The following is an 18,047-nucleotide window of genomic DNA, read 5'->3' on the forward strand; positions in this document are numbered from 1 at the left end:
TTCAATTTACAGTGAAAAACACTTACGGCAGACATGCCAGCACATGTTATGGGTTAGCATTTTGCTCCTGAAGCTGCATTCCACGAATACACGTGTGAGGTCAGTCAGTATTCTTGCAAAATTCCATCACCCACACACAGCAGAATTAGAGAGGGGATGGTGAGAAAGAAGCACGTTGCACTACTGCAGGGGAGCAGATATATCAAATTGCTGATCTTAAAATAAATGGTTAAACAAGAAGTGTCACATTTCTTGAAGCATAACTCTGGAATACTGGGAGCTATGTCCACAAAGCAAGCTGTTCAGGGCTAGACTTGCATCTTCTGCACTCCTGCTCTCATTTTTAAAATATATTATTCATTCGAAAATAGAAATGTATAACTTCTCTTAGCATTAACAACACTGTATCTGATCGTTCAAAGGAAGACAAAAGGCAGCCACATATCCGTTAATGATGCTCTAAACCAGGGGTGCCCAAAAAGTAGATTCCCAGAGGTTTTAGAACTACAACTCACATGATACTTTGCATGCGTTAAGAATGTCTTTAGAATGACAAAGCATCATGGAAGCGGCTTCCCTGCTCTAAAATGTACAGTCAGAATTTCAATTTCAGGCTCTGGCAGAGCCGTATTCGGTTTGTTCCGGTGACACCATTGAGCAAAGCTTGCACAGAAAATACTGAAGCATTGAAAAAAAAAAGCATACAATTTTGTAACGCAATTTACGGTAGAAAAATTGTGAGCAATTGATAACACGTAGTATGACCCAAACTATATAAAGATAGCTATCAGAAAAGGGAGGAATGGCAAAAGTAGGAAAGTGATTTCTTCAAAAATGTCAATATATAGGACAAAAAAAAAAAGAGAAAAAAAAAAAAAAGACATGGCATCACAAACATATTAATGACAACAGTTTTTCTCTAACTGATGGCAGTCTAGCAGATATTTACGCTGTATGACTGGGGTTTGTTAATGAGACGGCTACCTGGAGAAGATGCTCCCTAATGCTACAAAGAACATAAACAAACAAAATCAGTATTGAAAAAGAAGCTCACAATGTCTCCTGCCACTCTAAGTCCCATCAGCCTACAGACAAAAATGAAACTGCGTCTATACACCGTCAGCCAAGTGAAAGCCTCCCAGTAGTTTTAGAATGACAGCGTCCGTGATACCTTACCAGGAAGGAAAAAAGTTCTGACACAGAAACAACAACTTTTTTTTAGTAAAGATATGCTAGGTTTATTATATGGAGAAACATGATAATAAATATAACTTATTTTACTGTTCTGTTGCAGTGCACAAGGATCGTTAGGCATATGAAAACAGCACTAGGTTAAATCTTCAGGGATCATGAACACGGAAAGCGAAATGCAACATTTCACCACAAGATGCTAGCACAGTATGAAGAAAAGGCTTCATGGCAGACTTCAGACCTGTGTGCTTTTGCTGAAATTTCCTTTTTAAAAGGTTGTGTTAACAAAAGATGTTCAAAGTGAAGGACTCCATATATTATGCTCTCAATTTCTTTAAAGCAAAATAAAACGATTTTTTTTTTTTTTTTTTTTTTTTAAATATAAGATGGGTCAAAATTCATTTTTGGAAAAATATACGGCTTTGAAGCCAATTAACTGATGTCCTGAGTAGTTATCCATATAATACATGTTTAGTCATAGCTGCAAATGCCTGGGATAGAAAAACCATTACTTCCATATGAAGTAGTTTTTTGGCCTCCAGGTCTTCACTCCTCAGTATGGTAGAGATCTGCAAACGTTCACGTGAGAGATTAGGAGTAATCCTCAATGAGAGATGTAGTCCGGAGGAGAAATAATCAGAGAATAATATACATTTATTTTGGAAGCAGAATGATCAGATATCAGCGGTTGGCTCTTATTTTCCGTTTTGCATCCTTGTGCCTTTTCCTGCACTCCTACAAAACAGACAGATAGACATAAGGAATAGGAAACAAAAAGTCTGCAATGACAGATTTGCATTATCAATGACCGGGTGAAGTGCTTTAGTCACAGAAATTACACTCTAAACAAATACTTGTGTCTTAAACTACTTACATCACTGACAGATAATGGCAATGCTGCAAAACAAACATCCACAAGGGTGTGCTGCCTATGTACTAGTCATGTGCTACATCCCAGAATAGCTGACAGGTCTGGGAATTTGCAGCAAATAAAGGATATATAGTATAGGAGGTATAGGAGAGAGAGGGGTAGATTCCAGCATGGACTGTCCCATTAAAGGGCCAATTTAGGCACCCAGACCACTTCAGCCCAATGAAGTGGTCTGGGTGCAAAGTCCCCCTAGTTTTAACCTTGCAGCTGAAAACATAGCAGTTCCAGAGAAACTGCTATGTTTCACTGAGGGTTAATCCAGCCTGTAGAGGCAGCCTCCCTGACAGCCACTAGAGGCAGCCTCCCTGACAGCCACTAGAGGCAGCCTCCCTGACAGCCACTAGAGGCAGCCTCCCTGACAGCCACTAGAGGCAGCCTCCCTGACAGCCACTAGAGGCAGCCTCCCTGACAGCCACTAGAGGCAGCCTCCCTGACAGCCACTAGAGGCAGCCTCCCTGACAGCCACTAGAGGCAGCCTCCCTGACAGCCACTAGAGGCAGCCTCCCTGACAGCCACTAGAGGCAGCCTCCCTGACAGCCACTAGAGGCAGCCTCCCTGACAGCCACTAGAGGCAGCCTCCCTGACAGCCTCCGCAATTTACACTGAATAAATTGCACATATTTGATGCGGGACGTCCTCAAGGTGTACAGTGTCAAATAAGATCCCCATAGGAAAGCATTGAGTAATGCTTTCCTATGGGTGGGTTTGAATGCACGCGCGCCTCTGGCCGCGCATGCGCATTCGGCTCCACTCGGGAGCTGACGTCGGCAGGGGAGGAGAAGTCACCAGCGCCGAGCACTGGATTTTAACCCCTTCAGCGCTGAGGGAGGGGGGCACTCCAAGAGCCTATAGTGCCAGGGTTTGTTTTCCTGGCACTATAGGATCCCTTTAATGCTAAAACCCAAGTTATAGTAAAGTGTGTAGTACTCTGTCATAATAGAATCTTACCTCCATGATTGATTCTTTCCTCTGTTCCCAGACTTCTTCTTCCTCCTCCAAGTTTGAGGATGGGAAAAACATTTTTGGACCCGCTAAATAAAATGGTAATGTGGTGCATTAGCCAATACAAAACTGAATTTTTTTATTTTATTTTATTTTTATTTATTTTTTAAATCCTCCAAAAAAAATTCTAAATACTTCCTACATCAATCGAACATCAATCGAACATCAATAGTTTGCTCATATATATATATAGTAATCTTAGTGCTAGGCATGAAATCATGCATTTACACATTCAAGCTGCTTAGTGCAATATTATTATTACTGCCATTTATATAGCGCCAACAGATTCCGTAGCGCTTTACAATATTATGAGAGTGGGGATTTAACTATAAATAGGACAATTACAAATAAACTTACAGGATAAATAGGTTGAAGAGGACCGTGCTCAATCAAGCTTACATTCTATAGGAGGTGGGGTGTAAAACACATTAGGACAGGATAGGAACACTATCCTGATCAATCCTCGGGAAAAAATAATTGTTTTAGATCTCTCACTTAAAGAAAACAAGGAAATACTTAAATAAAAAAAAATAAAAATGATAGATCCTAACGAAAGAATTTCTTGGTGCATTTACTCCTCTACAACCCCTACCCCGCCAAAAAAACAAAAAAAACAAACAAAAAACAAAAACACACAAAAAGGTGTGCTTTGTTATTTGCTTTCTGATATCATTAACACAAGAAATAGCATATCTAAATTTACTATTTTTTTTTTTTAGATATAATTAATAGCACCAATAACCCTGCAACTTTAATTACTTTCTTGGTGTGTTTAAAAAGACAACTCGAGCACACAGTTTCTACAGAAGTATAACAAATGGGATACAGTCAGGCTACTGCAATAGGAGAACTGTGTGACGATTGGCTAATATTTTTCACCAGTAACACTGACTGAACACTGCCAAAACATTCAGGACCATTCACTAAAATGAGAATTCAAAAGATTTGCTAATTTAAAGTCAAAATAAGTGAACCAGAAAAATTCTCTACGTCAGGAATGTGTCCAGTTTGGCTACCTTGGCTTTAAATTTGAAATTCACTTTAGTCTGTAATGAATTACTATGACTCTGAAAACCAGATAAACCGCACCTCGGATGCAGGACATATCCAACAATGGACTAGACAAAGAACAATATATACCACAATGTGTCCAAGGCATAGGAGGGCATACACAGTTAAGAGGTTGATGTAACCACGCTTGTGGATGGGATTGTTTCTACACTTACTATATTTTTAGGCAAAGAAATATATTACTACTACACTGAAACATCCTTACACCATTAGATAAATAACCAAACATTCTTGCTGGAAACTAGGCTAATTTCTTAAGAGATTTTGTTTTGCATTCATAATTTTATTTTAGTTTTTTTAAATACATGACAATGGAAAACACGTGCACAAAACAAAACACAAGTATGAAAGCAATGTAATTACCTACTAAAGAAAAATCATTCCCTAAATTAATGTTACTTTTGATCTAGATAGGACGACATCTTAAAGTGGCTCTGCCACTCCCCCATCCTATTGGGTATGTCTAAAATCCCCCTTGACTGTCTGTTTTATTTTATTTATTTTTTTTTAAAGTCGTTTATTTGCAAGTTATAGTTTATTAAAAGTAGGAACTAATTTCTCTTATGTATAAATGGCAGACAAAGGTGACAAAAGGCAACGACAACTATCAGCTTACCTTTCAGTCTCTCATCATCTTTCACAAAGAAAAAGAAACGGATGTTGCTTTTAGAGGCTTCTGATAGTATACTGAAAGGGTAAAACAAGTCAGACAATTTAAGTAATTATAGGGCTTTTAATAAGAAATATGACATTTTGTGAGAGAAGAGAAATAAAATAACTAACTTTATATCTTTATTTAAAGACAGATAGTAGTACAATACAGCATCAAAATGCCATTGGTCCAAAAGTACAGTACACAACACAACACATTGCATCCCACGTCTGCTTTTCAATATAATGAGGCCAGGTAAATAACCTTTCATAATAGAGAAAGGATAGAACCAGAAAGAAAGGAGAGAAAAGGAAATGGAGAATTGTCGCAGGGAAGTGGATAAGTAAAAAGCATGCCTCCACTAACAAATGGCCCTAATGATCCTTATAAGATTCCCATGGCAGCCTAACAGTTTGGACAGTGGGTCCATTTTTCCATTAAATAAGTATCCTTGTTTTAAGGATAACTTGCCATAAAGGGAATGTCATGTATTACTGGCAATAAGTACAGTATGTACCTTGGTGTTTGTTCTTTAGTAAGGATTGCAGCATTGTCATCTTCATCTTCTCCCTCTGAACTACTGTCTTGGAATCGGGGGTCTTCTTGCCACGCCACCTTGGCAGGGTTAATAGTCTCAAATGAATAGGGCACTGTAGACAGAAACGTATTACTTTTTAATTGCTTATTAACGGCTTTCATTTCTAAGCACTGTAGGATCTACCATATAGACAAACCAGGTTTTTAACAACCCAAAAAAAAACCACACACAGCAAAAAAAAAAAAAAACAAGACCAAACAAGTACATATTGGTGTGGTGAGAACTAATGATGTGTTTCTCACATAACACTGAGGCAATGCCAGTGGATCCAAGCATAATGAAATGAGAGGCAACAGATAAATGAAACAAAAATACGAATGAAAATGGTAAAAACAAACAGGACAAATGTAAAGTAAGAAATTAATAAAATATATCCATTTATAGGGCAAAAACTGATAGTCTATACCTCTACACCATTATTTTTTGTTTCTGCTCTAATGCCAAACATGATGAAGAGAGAGGGGAAAAAAACCAAAAAAACAAAAAACAAAAACGTTTTGCAACTAATGCGGCTCAATATGTTACTTTTTTTTTTTTGTATTATGCAGCAAGAATCAAAATTTCTCATTTACTAGCCATTGGCAAGAGAAAATGCTGCCTGGCAAGAAAAAAATCACCCCTAATGAGACCCTTACAGGACCCTAATGGACCCTTGCAGGCTTGCAGTGGCAAGTAACTTTTAGGCCTTCCCAATCCACAAGGTATATAGTAGATTAGATGAATATACATTACAACACTTGGTAGGCATGCATTACATACGATGGTAACTGGAATGATCCATTCTGACTCAGTAAAGTTAATTATACATTGTAACAGTACTTTTAAAGGGCCAATGTAAGCACAGGAACCAATATAGCTTAATGTGGGTCTATTGGAAAGAGATCCTTGCAGTGTCTCAATTGCTTTTCTGAGAAGAGGCAGTGTCTACACTAAACTATAAGGACTGTTACCGAGGGCAGTCATTAGAGGGACTTCCTATTGAGGTCCTGAATTATTTGCTGGACTCAGCAAGACATTGAAAGCTTCTCATCGCAATGGAGTAAGCCAATGCATCTCTATAAGGAGATGCTGATTGGCTCTCCACAATGATTGCTGCACATGCGCTCCCCCAATACTTCCATATCACGGATAATAGAATTATAACTAGGCAGGAGAACATTCTAACATTAGAAATGCAGGAAGAACCTTTAATTTTCCAACTGGTGAAGTCACTAGCTAGAATCATATGATGTGATTTCTTACCTTCTTTAGAATCATGGTCCTCTGTATTGGCCCCAAAGAAAGAGAAGGTGAATCCTGCAGGCTCCTCCTCTTTTGATTTTTGTAAGCTGAAATATTCATGCATGGTAGAGTTCTCCACTCCCACCTTTTTCGTTTCATCCTCTTGGTCCCATGTGATCACAGGATCCTCACTCTCTTTGGGTTTTGAGGTTCCAAATACTTCTTTTAAGTCCACTGCCACTTCATGGTAGGTTTCTACAGACACTTCTGGTAGCTTTTCTGCTTCCAGACGCCTTTTTTTCCGCTCAGATTTACTGCAGGAAGGCATATAATTCCATTAGGTCACAGTAGTTAATACTTTCACAGGAGATCCAATCCAGGAGAAAGAGGGAAAAAAAACAAACTACAGCTGATTATGATTACTTCTATTTATGTACAAATACAGTAAGTTCCAATACAGGTTTTCTGACTTTCCCTGTATATCAGTGCCCAGTGTAATGTTAGATATGAAGTAGAAGATAGTCTCACTCCATTTCTATATGCTTGTGGAATGCACGTTGGGCCCCTTTTATCATGCACTGTCTATCTTTGGCAGGGATCCCATTTAAAATCATCATGTCCCAATAGTAAAGAATATAGTTGGTGAGACGGCTCAGCAATATTCTGCTGTACTTCACGCGTGTTACAAGTGCAGGATTGAAGGTCCCATCACGGTGCACTCATCCTTCTACAATGAATAAAATGAATAAAAGGGAGTTGGAGAATTTCACTTTATCTTTGCAAACAAAATGATGGCTCACAGTACTAGAGTACTGTGACTCCCTTACTGTCAGTAAGGAAAGCAGCAGCATGCATTAGTAAATAAACCAACCCCACATTGTGCGTCAGTACAAACAATTACAGACTGTGATGCTGGATAAGACCAAATTGAACCATTTCATCTGGAAAGAACAGTCTGGTTTTGCTATACCCACTACACTTCCTGTAAAGAAGTATTCATTTTCATATTCCTCAGTCTACCACACTCCAATTTCACAACAGAACAGAGACCTATATTAAATATGGAAGAAGCCACAATCTAACATATGATTGTAGTAAACCTCTAAGAGGTAATGAAGCATTAAAATGTAAAAGTTATTACATAGTTGAGAGTTTACAATTGTAAAAAAAACACACATTTTAAAAACAATTACCTTTCTTTCTTTTTTTTGGTCTCTTCTGTCTGTGTTTCAAATGCTGCATGATCCTCATTCGTGGGGTCATATTGAAGGGCATTTAGATCTCTGAGAGAGAGAGAGAGAGAGAGAGAGAGAGATGAATGGTTGTGATGTCAAAATTTAACAAACTCCTGAGAGTGACTCACCGCTCAGACATGAATCGAACAATGTATTGCATTATGTATTCTGTAACTGATGTTCTGAGGCAAATTGTTTTAATCACTTGTCTCAATATGCCATTCCAGTTGAATAAGAACAAATGATCAATGCTATGAAATCTGTGGATCTTACAATATTGCCAGTGTACAACAGAGTCCTATAGCAAAAGTACATTTATTATCTGCCCTTGGAAATTAAAGAAGGATTACAATAGCTTATTAACTGTACAGTATTAGAGCGTTTTTATTGAAAGGAACACTCATATTATTCTGCCTTACAGGGACACTCCAGACCCCTGAACCACTTTAGCTTGCTGAAAATCTTTATGTGTGAAGATGTTTCTTCTTTTTTTCATTTTGCGAAAAGTGTAGATTTCAGTAGAAATGTACACTTTTATAACTTAACATTGTTATATACCTCCCGGCTTTCAAGCAGATATGTCCTGTTACTTCCTGGTTGTTTAGCTCAGTGGAGCTAAACACAAGAGGCAGCAATTGCTCAGAGCACCTGCCTTACAAAGACTTCTGATTGAGCTGCATTGGAAAGTCTGTGACTGGAAGACCACAGAAAGACTGGGTGAGGTTAGAACAGGAGAGCTTGCAAAGACTGCAGACAAGAGGACTGCAGGTTTTGTAAGCGGTTTATAGATTCACGCACAATAAAAAGATGAATTATTAAATGCATGCAAGTTTTCATCTGGTGCATATCTACTAAACAGTGATTTTTATTTTGTATTTGGGCAGTAGAGTGTCCATTTAAATCACGGTTTACATTAATTTTGAAAAAACTAGTCATACTTGAATTGTTTTGCTTTGGCGGACTGTTTGCTTGGTGCTTGTGGCTCTGTATTGACGTTTAGAAGACTATTTAAGATGTCCAAGTTTTTCTTTTTTTCTGCCGATAGGTCATCTTCAGCTTCACTGTTCACTTTCTGTTGGGATTCTAAATGAATGAGAGTAAACTAGTTACATATCCCTAAAGAGCAATAATATCCAACAAATATAACTGAAACACTTGCACAGGTGAATGGAAGCAAAAAGGGGATAAACAAAACACAAAAAATCAGATCTGTGCCTTTAATGTTGTTTGGGTCGCACAGTTTATCAAAAAACAATTGTAGTGTTATTCACTAAAGTTCAGGCCAAAGTAGCTGAGCAGGAGAAAAACCAAAACCAAAACAATTAAAACATAAATAAATCAACAACTGGTTACTATTCACCTACACTCATCCAACATTTTCAAAATTAATTTTAATACCAAACAATTCACTTAGTCATTTAGCCGCAGTAAATGGCGAGGCTAGCCCAGCCGAGATTGCTTCGGGTGTTAGAGCTGCTAACCTGTCGTATATATCAAAGCGTGGAGTATATAGAGTCCCTGTATTTTTGGTCTTGTTGTGCATAACATGGTAGTGAGTGGCTCAAAAGGTTAATCTATGTGATTTGCGTGTGGATGAGCAGGGTTTTATGCCGGTATGTTTAGTATTTGATTATAGGGTACATTCTTATGGTTAAAAAGCAGCTTGTCATTGGTGTTAGTAGGTTAAGTGCAGGCTGGTAGTGCATGTGTTGCTGTACTGCTGAGATGAGGCATGAATAAGGAGGGGTAGCCCAATAGGGAGCAACAATAAAAAATAAAAATTAGATGCAATGAGTGAAAACCATACTCAGCGACAGCGAACAGAGTCCCCTGCGGCTGCAACCTTTCACCCAATGCCGCTAGCATGCAGGTACAAATAGTCCATTCTTTGGCCCGGTATGGTGTTCTTTTGTGCCCTCTTGCTGAGTTGCGGCAGATTCCGGTCTTCGTGTGTGTCAGGCATGGATCGTTGTGGTATTCCAAAGCTGCGTGAGTCCCTGCTTCAGGCCCAACCGCTCGGCGCCCTGCTGGTTTGCGTTTGTGGCATAGGGAGGTGGTGTCGTCATTGGTGATTCCCGTGATCTCCGTGGATTTTTTAGGATCTGGTGTTGTGAGTGTGGTCTACCTCTGTGTAGGTGTTCAGCAGGTTTCTGCTTCTTGCTGGTTTTAGAGAGTGTCTGTGGCACCCTGTGAGCTGCTTGGTTCAGTCGTGTCGGTTTGCGGGCCGGCGGGAGAAGTCTCCCTCTCTGGCGCCATCTTGAGGTCCTGTTCAGACGGACGCCTGCATAGCTGTGTCTGGGCCGTGCAGGCTTTTCTCTGTGGGGGTGATATTCTGCTGTCATCTGCTCTCCAGCTTTGCCCAAAAGGCATGGAATATGGCATTAAGCCTGGTCAGGATGTCGGGCTATTCTTTGCTGCAGGTGTAGTCACACGTGGCGTCCGCCATTGTGCTAGCCGTCGTTACTGGAGGATGCTCGTGTGGTTTCACGGTCTGTGTCCATTGTGGCAAGGCTACTTGGAGAGGTTGGACCGGGATTACCCCCACCGGTCCTGAGGAGGGGGAAGCGGGCAGTCAGTGGCTCTGTACCCCCGGCGTAGGGGCGAGGAGAGCGGCAGCCTCCCTCCAGTCCCATCTGCCGTAGGCCACTGCTTGCCATCTCGGGTTCTCGTTTGCGGGAGACACTCTTGCCTGGCGATTATTCAGGGTGCCCCCGATGTGGGGAGCGTACCCCAGCAGCTGTACAAGCATCGAGTCAGTGAGTATCTCCATTATTTCAACGTGGGCAGTGGGAGCCCCTTCAACATGCGTCCATTCTGTTTGCAGGTCAAGCGGGCCCCCCTCCCCCCAGTTACAACAAGTTAAATCAAGTTTTATTTTCCTGGTAAAGCATTCCTTACCTTCAATCTGCTCATCTTCACTACTTGTATCCAGGAAGCGGGAGTCCATTCGGAAACGCTCATCTGTTCCAAAGCGAGATTGTAAACCCAAGAGCTGCATAAAAACATGTTACTGTGTCATGGACAGCTTTTTAATCTGCAAATCGACTTAAAGAAAAATATGTTCAAAACCACACTGTAACAGCACAGTAGCTTTTGTTAATGGCAAAGGACTTCTACGGTCCATGATTTTTGCAGCCATTCCAAACTGTGACATTTAGCCATTTTAAACTACACTTTCACCGCTTTTGAAAAATCCCACCTTATTAACTGTTGTTCGAAGCCTGATGTTCCCCCGTGTGGACACTCCAACCTATGCTAATTGCAAAAGCAGTCCACAATCTGTGTCAATCTGCACAGTCAGCAGGTGGAGTAAACTATGTTTAAAATGGTCAATGAGGCTTTCAGCAAACTGAGCTGTTGTGCTCCTACCAACTTATTTAGCCATTTCTCTCTTTAAATTTGATGATTTGAACGATCCATAACCACATGTAGCAAAAACCGCTGATAATACCGACGATTTGGCTCATTTTGATGATATCTAACAGAGCTGGAGTTAGATTCAAGATGCATAAAATGCTTGTAAACGATGCTAGTTTGGTATATATTTCTTTACAAACAAAAAAAAATACACAACCTATTTCCTGTGACGCTTCCTGTTAACACAATATGTTTATGAGTGTATACGTCTGTATATTTGTCACTACTAAAAAATGTATAAAAAATGTATTAATTTTATTTATATATATATATATATATATATATATATATATATATATATATATATATATATATATATATATATATATATATATATATATATATATATATAATTTGTACTGCAGCCAACATAGACCAAGGCTGGGAGGGGTTCCCTGCAGTTTAGAAGTGGCTATAGAAACATTTTAAATTTTTTTTTTTTTATATGTTAAAAATGCACTAATTATAGAATACATTAAAAAGTGGGACTCAATTCCACGACGGAGTAGGATTTTAATAAGCTACAACTTAGACAGACCTTTGCTCCAGCCCGGCCTTCATACTGAGATTTGATTTGGAACCTCTCCTCGTCCTCTGTACTACCTTCTTCATCAGACTCTTCATCACTGCGGTCAAATAGTTTTGGAGTTGGATTTTGTACCTAATGAAAAAAGAAAAAGAAAAAAAAAACCTGAACATCCTTACTATGATACAGTATTTTTTGTTTTTTTTATAAACGTACTCATTAACATGGAACAATGGCATGAATAGGAAATCAATAGACTTGTGCATGGCGTAACAAATGTGACTTTGATTCGTCCATGTGACATTTCATTTCAGACAAATTTCATGAAAAACTATTCAGATGAACCAAAAGTGTACAGCAAATATATACACACAATATAAATATTAGGTATACATTTTGTTCATAGATCAAATGAGAAGTGACCTATAGTGGTGAAAAATAAAAAAATAAATGATATAGATCATATATTTATTCTCTCTACTGGCCATTTCTCACTTGATCTGTGAATAAAATCAACATTTAGTAGCTGTCGTCTAACCATCAATCAGCTCTTTGTCAGTTTTCCTATTCAGCCATATGGAGTTACAGAATTCAGAACAACCACTGATTGCCCAAAATGTGTGCAACTCCGAATGTGCACAAGTCTAGTAATTATTGTGATAGTTGAACTGTTTAGAAACATAGAATGTGACGGCAGATAAGAACCATTTGGCCCATCTAGTCTGCCCAATTTTCTAATACTTTCATTAGTCTCTCGCCTTGTCTCATATCTACAATAGCCTTATGCCTAAACTCCCTCACTGTGTTAACCTCTACAACTTCAGCTGGAAGGCTATTCCATGCATCCACTACCCTCTCGGTAAAGCAATACTATCTGATATTGTTAAACCTTTGCCCCTCTAATTTAAGACTGTGCCCTCTTGTTGTGGTAGTTTTTCTTCTTTTAAATATAGTCTCCTCCTTTACTGTGTTGATTCCCTTTATGTATTTAAATGTTTCTATCATAACCCCCCATCTCATCTTTCCTCCAAGCTAAACATGTTAAGATCCTTTAACCTTTCCTTGTAAGTTTATACCCTGCAATCAATTAACCAGTTTAGTAGCCCTTCTCTGAACTCTCTCCCAAGTATCAATATCCTTCTGAAGATACGGTCTCCAGTACTACGTACAATACTCCAAGTGAGGTCTCACCAGTGTTCTATACAATGGCATGAGCACTTCCCTCATTCTGCTGCTAATACCTCTCCCTATACAACCAAGCATTCTGCTAGCATTTCCTGCTGCTCTATTACATTGTCTGCCTACCTTTAAGTCATCAGAAATAATTACCCCTAAATCCATTTCCTCAGATGTTGAGGTTAGGACTATATCAAATATTCTGTGCTCTGCCCTTGGGTTCTTATGTCCAAGATGCATTATTTTGCACTTATCCACATTAAATGACAGTTTCTATTGCATTAGATTGTTCATTTAAAAAGTTCAGCCTCTTTCGATTAAGTTTACATGTGTTTTACAACTATCCCCTAGATAAATGTTGAACAATGTTAGCATATGAATACTTACCTTGTCAGAAGGAGTACTAATTTGGTCACTCTTCTTTGTTTCCTCTTCACTTTCTTCCTCGGAGTCCGAATCAAACTTAATGTGTTGAGCTTTGCTTGAGGACTGGGAATCCTAAAATACAAGAACACTTATAATTCTGAAAACATTAAATGGACAGTTCATATCAGGTCACCAACATAGGCCTCAATTTAATAAGTTTTCCCAAATTATTACATATTTTTGGATACACTTTTAAAATTATAATATTAGGAGACATATATATATATATATATATATATTAGATAAGCTTTTCAAATGATTACATATTTTTGGATAAACTTTTGAAATGGCTTTCTCAACTTGTTAAGATTTAAAAAACGTATGTATATAACAAAAAAAAAAATCAAGATATTCATTATATATATATATATATATATATATATATATATATATATATATATATATATATATATATATATTATGATAAAGTGAAGGCAGAGAGGCCTTTTAACCCTAGGGGAAGTACGTGTAGTTTGTGTATTGCACAACACAAAGCTATGTTTAGTTATGGGCCCCTGGGGTGGAGCATTTGGAGAGAAGGGTGGGCCAATGCTCCACTCCACAGTTTAGTGGTTTTCTTGGGAGACATAGATCCAGGCCAGGGTTTTTTGGACTGTCTCCAACCCACTGCTCAGCTGCAGATAATCAGCTGTAGCACTGGGAATAAACCACTCTCTGCTAGGCAGGTACAGGGGGGATTTCTGGCTTCCTCCCAGGAAGCAGGTAGGAGAGAGGCTGTTCTCTCCAGTGAGAGAGTCAAGTAGACTAAGCACTAGGAGTGCAGAAAGGAAGCAGTCAAGGCTGGCTTGGAGCACAGTCAAGGCTGGCTTGGAGCACTGGGAGTGGAGAAAGGAAAGCAACAGGCTAGCTAGCAGAGTGTTGCTATCTAATAAGGTTGGTGCAATATGTTTTTGTTAGTTTAACCCTGATAGAGAGGGATATTAAAAGTGAGTCAGTGCTCAGACGAGCTAGGTTTTTATTTAAAGGGGAAACCTGTTATATTTATGTTTTAGTTGTGTTGCTGCCTGGATTATATGAAAACCAAAGGACTGTGCCTGTTGTTTACCCTAGAGGACCGTGCTACCTGCTGACAAGGATCACTATATATATATATATATATATATATATATATATATATATATATATATATATATATATATATATATATATATATATATACACACACACACATACATACATACATACACACACACACACAATCATTTGGAAAGCTTATCCAACAATATTAAATCAAGGACATAATAAGGTTTAAAGAGACACGCCATGTACAACAATCAATACAACATATAGTAATGGTAAAAAAAAAAAAAAAACAGTCTCTGGAACAAACAAAAAAGACTCGCATTAGCTCCTTGAAAATTCCACAGGAGAGAAAATCCAACTTGTTTCGCGTGAACGTACTTCTTTTCACAAGAAACGCCCTGATTTTGTCCCCTGAGGAATTTTTCGGCCAGATTTAGTTTTTTGTATTGAAGAATGTTTTTGAACAGGTTTAAATAAATGTTTGTCTTAAAAGAAAACATCAACCTTGTGCAACATAGGCCACTTTATTGTTAATGTATATTAGACATGACCTACAAGTAAATTAATATTGAGAAAGAACATAGGGGGATTTCAAGGAAGGTTGGTTTGTGGATATATAGCATAGATTGTAAGCTCACTTGGGTAGGGCCCTCTTTACCTAGTGCTTCTGCCACCGTTACTTTGTATGTCAGCTTGTTATTTTATCTTCCCTCTGTTTAATTGTAAAATTCGGCAGAATATGTTGGTGCTAATTATTAAATGCTAATAATAATGCAGTCAGAATTCAAATATCTTGTGTTTTTAGATCAGATTTCACTTCATCTTTTATGCATTTGTTTTCCATTTTGATATACTGGGAATAAATTTATCCACAAATGTGTAAAGGTTTATTTTTCTATACTTAGTGTATATTTAGCTACAGCATTTACAGAGAGACTTACCAATTTAAGCAGAGCCCCTTGGATTGCCAGTTTCTGTTGCTCCCGCTCTATCCTTCTCTCCTCCATGGCAGCCAAACGTTTCTTATTATCCTCCAACTTCTCGGTAATGCTGCGCTTCTTTGTTTCACTCTTCCCACCATTTTGAGAACTGATGCACTGTGAGGCCTTATCAAGAGCCGATGGTGAAGTGACAATGCTTGGTCCCTCGTCACTACTAGATGACGACTCCTCGCTGCTACTACTACTCTTCCTCCTCGGATTTATTTTTTCAGCTTTGTTTCTTTTAACTTGAGGTTGGTTGGGAGCTTGATCTTTACCTTGCTGATCAGCTCTAAATTCACAATTATCTGCTGAACCTGGGTCTTGCTCCAGTCTGTTTGTGGAGATAAAAACATTGATCTCACTGCTTTTAATCACTTTACTACTTTTGTTTGTAGCTAATTTGCCTTGGTGAGAAGGGCTGACAATGGCATTAGAAAATGAATTCACAGAAGCATTTGATTCTTCAGAGGGACATGATGTTAAAAGTGACCCCAAGCCTTTAAAAGCTGGAAGTTTTATTGGAGGTGCTTTTTTCTTTTTTCGTTTATTGTCACAGCTATCATCACTATCTTCTAAAATGGAAGCCACAATATCTTCTGGGTCCATACTCTTTTTCACTTTCTGTGTCACAACAGGTGTTTTCCGTGCACTAGGTAGGTCTTCTATCACGTGACTCTCAACTGTTCTATTCAACGTTTCATCTTCTGAAGAATCTATAGCTTCGCTGGCTAATTTTCCCAAGTCAGCCATTGAAAGAGTTAACCTCTGACAGTTTTGCATCATGGTGTCATACTCTTCGTCGGAATAGGAGTCACTACTGTCTGATCCTGAATGGTTTTGATTCTGGTCTCTCTCTGTCTCATCTTCTGAAGACTCTCTTGATTTGTTGGCTGGTTCCTCCAGCTCCCCCATTGAAAGAGGTAACCTGTGGCAGTTTTGCATTGAATCATACTCTTCATCAGAATAGGAATTGCTACTGACTGATTCAGAATCATCATTCTCACTACCTGACTCTGATTGGTCTTCTGTAGGAGGTGAGAGATCTGGTTTCAGTTTTTTTAACTGGATGTCTGAAGGACCTAGTTTACGTTTTAGTTTTTTGGCAGGAATTGGACACTTTTCATTTACAGTGCCTTTTTCTACATCTTTGACATTTTTGGAAACTGCAATAATTTCATCTGTATCAGCAGAGTCATATTCATCATCTTCCGCATTCTTACATAGTTCCTTTACAGCATTTTTATCTCGTCTTGACCAATGACTGCTATAACTCATCTTAAAGGAGTCATCCACAACCTCTAAGTTAGTGTCTTCAATTATGATATTGCCTCTGTTTTCTGCTTTTTTATCACTATCTAACCATGCTCGTAGCTCTTCTCCAGAATCATATTCGTCATCAGAAGACCTGCGGTTTCTGTATCCTCTACGTTGGTCATCCAGAATCTTTAAAGAGCTTACCTTTGCTTGAGTTTCACTAGAAGACTGTTTAATTACGTGGTCACTACCTTGCTGAGATATTTTAAATTTTTGTGATTCAACATGCTCCTCTGTACCTAGATTTTTTTTCTGCAAATGGAGTTTCTTTGTATTAGGGCTTTTGTAAGCTGGAAACTCTCCCCTGCGTTTTTTGCTGATCTCATTATCACCTCCTTCGAGCTGCCAGGTCAGTTCTGATACTGGAGTCATCTCAACAGAACTGTCCTCCAATTTTTTAATATTGTGGCAGTATTTTGAAGGGTCATATTTAATGCTGTTTGTTTGAGTAAAGGAATGATCTCAGTTATGGTAATACAATTTATGACAGATTCAAAAAAGTGATCATGTGTAAAAATACAATTTAGATCTGTGTTCTACTGTGAATCTCCAAAGGCTGCTAGACAAGATTTTCCAGAATTCACTTTAAGTGGTTAATGGGAAACTATAGTGCCAGAAAAACAAAGTTATTTTCCTGGCACTATAGCTTCCCATAGGTCCCCCTCTGTCAAGCGCCCCCAGAGTTTCTACAGCTGCCAATGCTAAATAAGCAAGATGTTAAAGGGATACTATAGGCACCAAAACAACTTTAGCATAATGGAGCTGTTATGGTGTATAGATCATGCTCCTGCAGCTCAATTATCTACCATTTGGGAGTGAAATCACTTTGTTTATACAGCCCTGGTCACACCACTCTGCATGCGACTTCCACAGCCTTCCTAAGCACTTCCTGTAAAGAGACATCTGTTTAAACTTCCTTTACTGTACATTCGTTTAATTTACAATGTATCCCCTGCTCTGTTAATAGCCTTCTAGACCCTGCATGAGCCCCCTGTGTGTGCTTAAAGTTCAACATACAGAGCAGGAGATAAAGACAAAACAAAAAAACTTCCAAAGTAAGTTAACATCTGATTGAAAATAAAAATGTTTGGCTTTAGGAGTCACAGCCCGGGGAGGTGTGGCTAGTTTGCATAAACAGAAACAAAAAAGTTTTAATGGCAGAAAGTTGACCAGTTAACCCCTTAAGGACACATGACGTGTGTGACATGTCATGATTCCCTTTTATTCCAGAAGTTTGGTCCTTAAGGGGTTAAACTGCAC

At 38.7% G+C, this 18,047-nt stretch overlaps 1 protein-coding gene across 3 annotated transcripts in view; it reads right to left on the reverse strand.

The window, feature by feature from the left end:
• Nucleotides 1-905: 905 nt before the first annotated feature.
• Nucleotides 906-18,047, reverse strand: part of NOL8 (nucleolar protein 8) — a 39,739-nt gene continuing 22,597 nt past the window's right edge. For all 3 annotated transcript variants that reach the window (XM_063426475.1, XM_063426473.1, XM_063426474.1), the window contains 11 exons: nt 15,432-17,224; nt 13,408-13,518; nt 11,857-11,979; nt 10,800-10,893; nt 8,840-8,984; nt 7,860-7,949; nt 6,688-6,980; nt 5,365-5,497; nt 4,812-4,882; nt 3,071-3,153; nt 906-1,926 (listed from right to left, as the gene is read on the reverse strand). In XM_063426475.1, the coding sequence (XP_063282545.1) occupies nt 1,873-1,926; nt 3,071-3,153; nt 4,812-4,882; nt 5,365-5,497; nt 6,688-6,980; nt 7,860-7,949; nt 8,840-8,984; nt 10,800-10,893; nt 11,857-11,979; nt 13,408-13,518; nt 15,432-17,224 (2,990 nt within the window). In that variant the 3' untranslated portion in view covers nt 906-1,872. The remainder of the gene's footprint in view (nt 1,927-3,070; nt 3,154-4,811; nt 4,883-5,364; nt 5,498-6,687; nt 6,981-7,859; nt 7,950-8,839; nt 8,985-10,799; nt 10,894-11,856; nt 11,980-13,407; nt 13,519-15,431; nt 17,225-18,047) is intronic.

Source organism: Pelobates fuscus, chromosome 7 (assembly GCF_036172605.1).
Source record: "Pelobates fuscus isolate aPelFus1 chromosome 7, aPelFus1.pri, whole genome shotgun sequence".
In the NCBI taxonomy this organism is placed as follows: Eukaryota; Metazoa; Chordata; class Amphibia; order Anura; family Pelobatidae; genus Pelobates; species Pelobates fuscus.